An 11,203-nucleotide genomic window follows, 5' to 3' on the forward strand; every position below is an offset into this window, starting at 1 on the left:
TTAAACAAATACAAATATATTTTATATTTGAGATTCTTCAAAGTAGCCACCCTCTGCCTTGATGACAGCTTTGCACACTCTTGGCATTCTCTCAACCCGTTTCATGAGGTAGTCACCTGGAATGCATTTCAATTAACAGGTGTGCCTTGTTAAAAGTACATTTGTGGAATTTCTTTCCTTGTTAATGCATTTGAGCCAATCATTTGTGTGTGACAAGGTAGGGGTGGTATACAGAAGGTGGCCCTATTTGGTAAAAGACCAAGTCCATATTATGGCAAGAACCGCTCAAATAAGCAAAGAGAAATTACAGTCCATCATTACTTTAAGACATCAAGGTCAGTTAATCCAGAAAATGTCAAGAACTTTGAAAGTTTCTTCAAGTGCAGTTGAAAAATTGCGGTATGATGAAACTGTCTCTCATGAGGACCGCCACAGGAATGAAAGACCCAGAGTTACCTCTGCTGCAGAGGATAAGGTCATTAGAGTTACCAGCCTCAGAAATTGCAGCCCAAATAAATGCTTCACAGAGTTCAAGTAACAGACACATCTCAACATCAAATGTTCAGAGGAGACTGTGTGAATCAGGACTTCATGGTCAAATTTCTGCAAAGAAACCACTACTAAAGGATATATATCAGAATAGGAGACTTGCTTGGACCAAGAACCACAAGCAATGGACATTAGACCGGTGGAAATCTGTCGTTTGGTCTGATGAGTCCAAATTTGAGATTTTTGGTTCCAACCGCTGTGTCTTTGTGAGACTGTGCTTTGCTGGTGACACGGTCTGTGATTTATTGAGAATTCTAGGCACACTTAACCAGCATGGCTACGACAGTATTCTGCAGCGATATGCCATCCCATCTGGTTTGCGCTTAGTGGGACTAATATTTGTTTTTCAACAGGACAGTACGCTATTTGACCAAGGAGACCACAAGTTGGACCGCAGAGTGAAGGAAAATCAGCCAACAAGTGCTCAGCATATGTGGGAACTCCTTCAAGTCTGAGGAAAAAGCATTCCAGGTGAAGCTGGTTGAGAGAATGCCAAGTGTGTGCAAAACTGTCATCAAGGCAAAGTGTGGCTACTTTAAAGAATCTCAAATATATTTTGATTTGTTTAACTTTTTTGGTTACTACATGATTCCATGTGTTATTTCATAGTTGTCTTCATTATTATTCTACAATGTAGAAAATAGTAAAAATAAAGAAAAACCCTTGAATGAGTAGGTGTGTCCAAACCTTTGAATGGTACTGTATTAGGACTAAGTTGTGTCAATAGGGCTGCCTGCGTAACAGCAGCCATTGGATCATCAAATAGCAGAGATTGTGCACACACACAGAATGTTCTTCATGTGTGGAATAGGCTACATCATGCTGTGGTATAAATTATTTTTTAAATGGTGGGCTGCAATCCTCAAAATAAAATCATATGATTATGTTTGAGGTGCATCAATGTCCTCTTAATTGAGTCGGTGTGTGTTTCTGTTGTGAATTACCCCAGGCAATATGAAAGGCTGATTCCAATCCTCAGGATGCATGAAGATATTATACGCAAAGCTATGAATATTATAATTGGACAATTTGTCATGGGTGATTTTTTTATTTTTTAAAAATTTTATTTAAATGCACCAGCTCTGTTCAAAGTAACACAGGCACTATTAAAACAGGAAACAAAACAATCCAATTGAGTCTATTATAACCATGGAAAATGTAATAGATTACATTACAACAAATATAGCCTCCTCTGATGGGTATCTGATGGGTATCTTTTATCTTTCCTTGGAAGACGTTCAAAATTAGAACAATATTATGGAGAGCATCTGTAAGAATTAAATGAGAATAACATTAAATTAAGTTTCATATATTCATGTACAACCATGAATAGGTATTCTTGTACACTCAAAATGACAGTGTTGTAGTTGGGACAAATTGTACTCTGCATTGACAGCCAAGGCATTAAAGTTTTGTAATAATATGTAATAGTCTTGACTGAGAGAATAATCTATTTATACATTTGTACAAACAGTGAGATGAAAATGTGAAAGTACTGAATAGAGTTGCTAAGCAACTGGCAATGGGAGCAAACAAACCGAAGTGGGTGGGGTAGGATAGGATCTAATCATACTCATTTGCTGCTTTGAAGTACAAAAAAACAAATAAAACAAATATTAAAAAAAAGAGTCCTCAGCACTTCCTCAGATTGTATTGAAGGGATGCATCTAGGGAAAAGATTTGCGAAATGAGCAAAAGGAAATAAAAATCAAATTAATTAATTAATTTAAATGAAAAATTCCGACAGATACAGTTGAACAATTTGCCAGTGCAATCACTGCATTTAGTGTAAAATGGCTCCATAGTCAAATTTTCACTTAGTGAATTATGCCTGCATATGAAATTGTCTGGACTGGGCAAGAAAGTATCAAACAAGTAATGGAACACAAATGATAAAAACTGTCCTCATTAAATTGTACAGTATCAGTAACAATGGTCAGGTGAATATAGATATGTTTGATACACCTGCCTACCTGAGGAAAAATGAAAATAACAGGAGCAGGTAGACATGCTATCTTGATTTTCAACCATTAATTCATACTTTAAACTTAAAGCCTTTCAAATAAACTAGTACATGTGTGTATCTTCAGGCTGAATCCTCACACTGACACCAGTACATGATTTCTGAGTGAAAGTCAGTCATGTGTGTATCTTCAGGCTGAATCCTGACACTGACAACAGTGGATGATTTCTGAGTGAAAGTCAGTCATGTGTGTATCTTCAGGCTGAATCCTGACACTGACACCAGTGCATGATTTCTGAGTGAAAGTCAGTCATTTGATGGATGCATCACAAATGAGGATGATTTGTATCATGATGCCTTGGGCAGGTTGTCCTCTGGTTTCGTCTCGTACTCCTTATGGACATCCAACGAGCCATATAAAGACTCCAGGACGGCTAGTATCCTACTCTGGATGGAGTTTACCTGTTCAGTTGGGCAGTACTCATCCAGACTGGATCTGCCAAACAAAACACTGAATCAATCAGCTGTCAAATTGTCCAATAACACATTGGGAAATTTGGACAGTTTGCATAACACGATTGAACAGAATCTTGTAATTCAGTCATTCAAAAACAATGTCATCCAGGCAAAGGTGATGCGTCATTATACTTTGTTAAATGGACTGTGCTTTGCATGAAAAACAACAACTTTGCTGAGAATACAATGACTAAGGTGTTTGTGTCAATTGACGTAAGATCTGCATTATTTGAAGATTAGATAACATTTCTTAGTAGCAGAACAAATGTGTCTATATGCGTCAAGACTATGTTTTCACATCTTTGACATCCGCCTTTGCTAACAAACACTAACTGAATGAGTCAGTACTTCATGAACTTTCCATCTTGCAAATAAATTGATGGCTGTCAAAAATAAACTGTTTGCTACATGTCCAATGTCCTTCCGCAAGCTACAAATCCCATTTTCTTTGAATAAGTAAAATGGCTGTTTTCCAAGGAGGGTGAGTGGCGCTGACGTACCTGGAGACAGTGACAAGGGTGGGCTTCGGCAGGGCCTCCAGGACGAGCTCCACTGCCAGGACCAGTCTCTCAACCTCCTCCTCACTACTGATGTGGTGGGGCAGCTCCGAGTAGTCACAGGTCAGCCCCGCCTGGTGCACCTTCATCATCATCATCACCATCGCATAGGAAGGGAGAGAATGTCAGCCAACCACATAATGAAAGCCAGCTTTTTATCATCATGGTGCCTTTCAGAGTAAAAGGTTGGAAAGAGGCAGCGAGCAAAAAGAAAACCCTTTTAGCTGTTAAGGGGACAGGCTATATTAAATGATCTAATTGAACTGTTAATTAGTGCTACATTATGTTCTTCCTCATCTTATTTTCCTTCCCTGAAATTAGAAATATAGAAAGAAAAAAACACACTAATGGTGATGACTCTGTCGGTGAAAAAAGCTGTTTACCATTTCGTAGTCAGGGGCCTCGTTTCGACTCCGCAGGCTTCCCACCAGTTTGACCAAAGAGGTCATCCTAAAAACAGGAGAGAAAAAAAACCTTCAAAATAAGTTTCCGATATTTTCCACCATGATCATCACCTCCAGGCAGAGCCCTACAGTACCACGCCTGTACAGTATCTCTCTATCTAAAATGATATCCTAATGTCAGCCTAATCTAATTCAGACTGTGTGAGAGGCAGACAGCAGAGAGGTGATCAACCCCAGAGGACAACTTGGATAAAAGGTATTATATCAGTTGTTCATGGGAAAGACACACTGCAGATATAGAGTAGGCCTAGATCTACAGTGCCTTCAGAAAGTATTCATACCCTTTGACTTATACCACATTTTGTTGTGTTCCAGCCTGAATTTAAAAAATGTATCCAATTAATTGTTTTGCTCACCCATTTACACACAATACCCTTTAAGGACAAAGTGTTTTGTTGAAATGTTTGCCAATTTATTGAAAATGAAGTACAGAAATATATCACTTCCATAAGTATTCACACTCCTGAGTCAATACGTTAGAATCACCTTTGGCAGAGATTACAGGTGTGAGTCTTTCTGGGCAAGTCTCTAAGAGCTTTGCACACCTGGATTGTACATTATTTGCACATTATTCTTCAAAAAAAATATTCAAGCTCTGTCAAGTTGGTTGCTGATCATCGCTAGACAGCCATTTCCAAGACTTCCCATAGATGTTCCAAGACAATTTAAGTCAAAACAGTAACTAGGCTACTCAGGAACATTCAATGTCTTCTTGGTAAGCAACTCCAGTGTATATTTGGCCTCCACAGTTGTGTTCTGTGGGTGTCACAGAGTAGACTGATACCCCATTTCATTGCTTCACATTCCAACCTTGTTTAACATGATCTAGTCTAAATATGGCAAAATTACACTAATTGTAACCTGCTGCATCATTTTCATTTTGAAGGCAAACCGCAAATTCCACTATTGTGCCTAATCCTTATTGTGACTAGCTTCACAACACAAAACCCGGTCCGGTCGAGCCTCATTAGCCAGATGAAGCTAGCTGGCTGCTTATAAAATGAGCTTTGGGCAACAGGGTTAAGTAGCTGGCTAGCCATTTATTTTCATGAATTGAAGTTCAATTTTAATAGGAAGACAACAAGTGGCTACCTAGCTAATACTTACTCACAAGGATTCCTAAATCATTGTTAAGAATAATGAAAATGACTGCAGTTTCTACTGGTCATTGTTTTCAGGCTGGTTGTATTGGTGCTAGCTAAGTAAGATAAAACTAGCTAGCTACCCCAGAAGTTGTGGTCGAACAAATAATGACATATTACTAAAGCAGTATTGTAAGCACATCGTTCGTGTCCGGTGTTTGCAGACTTTATTTGTACAGCTTTGACAGTGCTACTGATAGTAGTGGTGGCGCTTGGCTTGCATGTGCAAATTCATCACACACACAACATTCTATACTAGAACTGTTATTTGACGTGCCAAATTACAAGCTTATTTAATGCGTCAAATTCGTTTTTGACACGTAAAGACCCAAACGGCGTTCCATATTATGTCGTAAAGCTAATAGCAGTGACGCTATTACTGTGGAACTCCGGTAGTGCAACATGTGTACTGGTGGTCGACCAGTCGGCGAAAGCCAACATCACCCATGACAGAAAACAGTTGATTGTCAAGGGCAATGAATTCCATTATCTTGGTGTTAATGGATTTCGCCTTTGAGTTGTCTCGCTGAAATTTTCTTACTCGTTCAAATGACTGCTCAATTTGTTGACTGCTTGATCCACACAGCAGACATTGTGGGCTAGGTTAGGAATGCTGTGTTGCACGTGTAATGCAACATTTTACGTGGCGTCATCAGTTTTGACATCGGTTTTGCATGTTGGTGTTAAACTAGACATCGGGCCGATTCCGATGTTGGCATTTTTAGCTAATATTGGCCGATTCCGATATGTTCACCGATATATTGTGCTTCCCTAATCACAACCCTACAGCTAAACCAAAAATAAAGTTTTGGGATTTACAGCTTACAGGCCACTAAGTACCCTGGTTTAAATGAAGATATGGATATGGTTTAAATGAAGATATGGATTTACAAGCTACAGGCCACTAAGTACCCTGGTTTAAATGAAGATATGGATTTACAAACTACAGGCCACTAAGTACCCTGGTTTAAATGAAGATATGGATTTACAAGCTACAGGCCACTAAGTACCCTAGTTTAAATGAAGATATTGATTTACAAGCTACAGGCCACTAAGTACCCTGGTTTAAATGAAGATATGGATTTACAAACTACAGTCCACTAAGTACCCTGGTTTAAATGAAGATATGGATTTACAAGCTACAGGCCACTAAGTACCCTGGTTTAAATGAAGATATGGATTTACAAACTACAGGCCACTAAGTACCCTGGTTTAAATGAAGATATGGATTTACAAACTACAGGCCACTAAGTACCCTGGTTTAAATGAAGATATGGATTTACAAGCTACAGGCCATTGAGTACCCCGGTTTAAATGAAGATAAGGATTTACAAACTACAGGCCACTAAGTACCCTGGTTTAAATGAAGATATGGATTTCTCACCCTTCCTGTAGGGTCGTGATAGGTCCATTTGCTGTCATCTAGTGGACATTTTGCTCCATTGCCCTCAGCTATGTTGTTGTCCATGTTCTAGTGTACTATGGAATAGATGGCTCTCCTATTCTTGGCACTTTGCCCAGTCATATTTAAGGTTAGAACTACCTTTATAGGCATTCTGATGCTGATCCATTCCCTCTTCAAATCAGGGCTGATTGGAAAAAGCTGTTCAAAATCCTTTCTTTGTACTCCATGATGAAGGCCAAGCAGCCGAAACGCGTCGGAGTTTGTAAACTTTTTTTCCATTGAACATGCCATACAAATAAAGGCATTTCAATTAATTATATGAAGAGTGCCTTGGTCCTTTCTTTTTGATGACCAATTGACCCCTTTTACCAAAGAACACCTTCAGTCTACCAAAATCTACTATTGTGTACCTTAGCAGCGCTTCCCTTCCTCTTTTTTTCTAGGGGTTGAATACTTATTGACTCAAGACATTTCAGCTTTTCATTTTTAATTAATGTGTAAAAAAAATATAATCTAAAAACACAATTCTACTTTGACATTATGGGGTATTGTATGTAGACTAGTGACAAAATCTCAATTTCATTTATTTTAAATTCAGGCTGTATCACAACAAAATGTGGGAAAAGTCAAGGGGTGTGAATACTTTCTCAAGGGACTATATGTGGGGAAATAATCATAAGTAGATCTCAATCTCATCTAATCTTTCTCCAGTACCAATTTTAAGCTGGCCAGTGCTGAGTGAAGGATTCTAAGGATAGAAGGTTTCTGAGGATTAGGGCTAGTTGGGCTGATGCAGAAATTACTGCCTGGCAGGTACAGGAGATTTACTCAGCAACGCCAGCCCAGATACCATAAGGAAGGTAGAGGGGATTTACCCTACCCAGGGTTGGCAGCCCAGCGCTTGACTGTCTCCTCACTATCATCCTCCACCAGGTCTGCAAATGCTGCCTCCAGATCCTCCAGCTGCCGGATACGTCTCTCCACACACTCTGTCAACTCCTCCTGAAAACAACACATGACACAGTTGTAGTGTACAGCAGGGGAGAAACACCACATACTTCTGATACAGAGACACCTTCCGACACAGATAACACCTTCAGAACAGACGGTATTTTCTCTCACCTCATCTGGGTCTTCTCTAGGTTTCCTGAAGCTGTATAGCTCCTGTAGAATATTGTACTCTTCCTGTGGTATACAGAGGGGGAGTAAAACTGATGGCGTCAAATCATGAGATGAATGCCAAGGAAAAAACAACATCTTACAACACTTCTGCTGATTCTAAGTAAGATATCTGCAACATCTCAGCAGTATATGTTTTCTTGAGAAGGTTCAGCCTCTGGTAACCAATAATTGCCTTTACCTGTGTATACATCTCCTTGAAAGGATTCTTACAAGAGAAAAAATCAAGGTCGATGTCAAGTATGTATGGATCAGTTTGTTTGATAACGGAGAGAAGGCTGTTCACAGCGTAGGTCATTGAACCCACATCCTTGTCAGTCTTCAAACAAGGCTTTTTGAGTGGTTCATTTTCCTCTTCTCTGTTGTTGCCATTGCTGCTGCTCCCTGTGGTTATACTGCCACCTGGTGGCTGAACACTGTCAGTACAGCTACTAGAGCTGCTTTCAGACTTGGAAGCTGAAGCAGAGGGTTGAGCATCATTCAAATCCCCAGCTCCCTTTTTCTCTATCCTGGGTCTTTTGGCAGAGCTCTTCTCAATGTCCCTTCCCATGTCTTCCCTCTGGCAACACGCCACAGGGTTCACTAAGACAACACTCAGTCCCAGAGGTTTAGGATTCTCCAGCTGATCCTGAGGAACATACAGGCCGTCACTTAAAAAGTAATCGTCCTTACTTGTAACTCTGAAACAAAATCAAACAAAGTACAAATAAGAAACATATTTGGGTCAAACCATACCTCCCTGTGTAAGAAATCCAGAAAATCAGGAAGTGATTGGCTAACATTTAATTACCTGATGGTGGTTGTGGAGGAGTCTTTTCCCACAGAAAAGGAGTGCTCCCCTTCCTTGATCTGCTGTGCCCAGTAGGGATGGAGCCATGCCACGTGAGACACATGCCCAGCATATACCATGGGCATGATCCAGTTCTCAATGCTCAGCTCACTGCAAAAAAATAACAATACATGATCAGTGAGTGAATGCATGTAATGTATTTGCTAACACTGGTCATGTCATGCCCTATTAATTTAGTGAAATTGAATGAATGTTAGTCTGTGCTGTAGGCTACCTGAAGAGGTAACTTAGCAAACAAAGATTTCAAGGATATATAAAATGTGGGATGATGGCATGTCCGTGTCCATACAGTATGTTTACCGGTACAGTACAGGCCAGTCTCCCTGTTCATCAGTAATCCCACCTGAGCAAGGAGTCCTTGTCAAACACAGTATCTGCAGGCATATTGACAGGTATGAGGAGGTCTGGATGGGAATCCAGATGGACCATCTTGATGTTCTTCAGCGGCAAGTGCCTTGATGCTATAGCCCGATATATAGGACTTACCACCTGAGGGACACAATTCAAGCAGACAAAAGATAGATACATTCTCAAAATTCATTAAAACAATGTGTCTATGTCAAGCAAGAGGGGGGGGTCAGGTCAGTGGTACCTATCTATATCTAGCCCAGGGTCCTGGACTGGGTGTGCAGGCTTTTGTTCCAGCACTAAACTAACGTTACCTTTCAAGTAATCAACAAAAATCAAGATCTCCAGTCTGGATAACAAAGTATTGCATTTGATGTGTTGGTGCTGGGCTGGAACAAAAACCTGGTTGTTCAAAACCAGAAAGGAGACCTGATCTGGTTACAATTATAGAGTAAGCATGCATGAATCCTTAGTAAAGTAGCTAGCTAACGTTAGCTTGCCAGCTAGCTAAGCAAATGTAATGTGATCTCTTAGCCAGCTAAGGAATTTGCTATTTTCAGAAAGTGAGGTAGCATCGCACAGTGATGTACTGTAGATCGCCATTGTAGAGACATTCAAATGGGGAATACATAGTATTTTTCAGTGTGCAACTAGCTAGCAATATAACGTTAGATATTACAAAAATGTAGCTAACTCTAGCTAACTAAATATAGCTACTGCTAGCTAAATGTTCTTACATCACAGTGATCTTCTACGATCCATACGGGCAAATCGGCATAAACCCTTTTCGATGGCGGACAATTCATTTTTTAGTCCGATGTTGTTTTTACTTGTGAACTAGGTCAATTTTAAATAATCTCTGAAATATTAGCTAGGAAGACTCAGGTTTGCATGCGACACCTGTCTGAAAACAAAACCCAAACACGACCGCCTCTCTCTCATATGTCTGACTTTCTATTGGCTGGTATTTGAAAGCCAGCTTGTGATTGGTGTGATAGTGTCCACCGTCTCTTTTACACCGACTGGAAACACGGTCGAATAGCTGGAGCAAATGTCATGCATTAAAATGGTCGTTTTTATATTTTACTCTCGATTTACAACTCATGAAAAACGGTTGTAGGAGCCTACGAGTCAGCCTACAGTACTGGTATTCTACTTTTAGAAAGATTGAAATATATTTGGTACAATTCTGCCCTCTATTGGTCAGTACAAAAAGTGAGGGTCAACTTTCAGCTGATGTCTTCAACTTTAGATTTTGTACTCGTAAGGTTTGGATCTTTTCTCTACATTGATCCTCAAAACAACTTTATCTACATCATGGTTAGAGATCAGAGAGACAGCAGCCCTGCCTGCTCTGATGGAGCCGTTTTCCTGCTTGCTTTGATGCCAACATGTATCATGTATCATCTGCCTCAAAATGATTGATTTGCCTGCATATTGCCTACAGTAGTTAAGTCTACTACAAAAATGTCACTGCAAGCCTATTCCCACAAATGGGTTGTGCTCTCTGCTCTGATAAATATCGCCTTATTTCAAATCAAATAGTATTTGTCAAATGCGCCGAATACAACCTTACAGTGAAATGCTTACTTACAAGCCCCTAACCAACAATGCAGTTTTAAGAAAACACCCCAAAAAAGTAAGAGATAAAAGTAACAAATATTTAACGAGAAGTAGCAAATATTTAACGAGAAGCAGTAAATTATCAATAGCGAGGCTATATACAGGGGGTACCGGTAGAGAGTCAATATGCGGGGGCACCGGTGTCGATGTAATTGAGGTAATATGTACATGTAGGTAGAGTTATTAAAGTGACTATGCATAGATAATAACAGGGTAGCAGCAGCGTAGAAGGGGGGGGGGGGGCAAAGCAAATAGTCTGGGTAGCCATTTCATTAGATGTTCAGGAGTCTTATGGCTTGGGGGCAGAAGCTGTTTAGAAGCCTCTTGGACCTAGACCTGGCGCTCCGGTATCAATTACTTACATAAAAAACAATACAGATAGACATATTATGCCTGCATGGTACCCCTGTAGGCTAAATACCTTAGGAAGGGTTTCAAATCTCACTTCAAATCTCTCCAACTCTGTTGCTGATAGCCAGCAGAAACCTTTAGCACATTTGCAATTGGATTGACTTGTGTCAACCTTTTCTGCTAATGGATTGACTTGTATGAACCTTTTTTGAAATGGAGACAACTCAGCAGAGCAGAGATACATGAGGAGAGTGCC

The 11,203-nt window shown here is 40.0% G+C and overlaps 1 protein-coding gene across 1 annotated transcript; it reads right to left on the reverse strand.

The window, feature by feature from the left end:
* Positions 1-1,563: 1,563 nt before the first annotated feature.
* On the reverse strand, positions 1,564-9,921 carry c28h5orf22 (chromosome 28 C5orf22 homolog). Its single transcript, XM_071133117.1, has 9 exons — positions 9,711-9,921; positions 8,969-9,114; positions 8,566-8,715; positions 7,957-8,455; positions 7,719-7,781; positions 7,477-7,598; positions 3,969-4,035; positions 3,529-3,668; positions 1,564-3,008 (listed from the first exon to the last, which is right to left on the reverse strand). The coding sequence occupies exons 1-9, from the start codon at positions 9,777-9,779 to the stop codon at positions 2,861-2,863; spliced, it is 1,404 nt and encodes a 467-aa protein (XP_070989218.1). The 5' UTR covers positions 9,780-9,921; the 3' UTR covers positions 1,564-2,860.
* Between the last annotated feature and the right edge of the window lie 1,282 nt (positions 9,922-11,203).

This window comes from Oncorhynchus clarkii, chromosome 28, assembly GCF_045791955.1.
Source record: "Oncorhynchus clarkii lewisi isolate Uvic-CL-2024 chromosome 28, UVic_Ocla_1.0, whole genome shotgun sequence".
Taxonomy (NCBI): domain Eukaryota; kingdom Metazoa; phylum Chordata; class Actinopteri; order Salmoniformes; family Salmonidae; genus Oncorhynchus; species Oncorhynchus clarkii.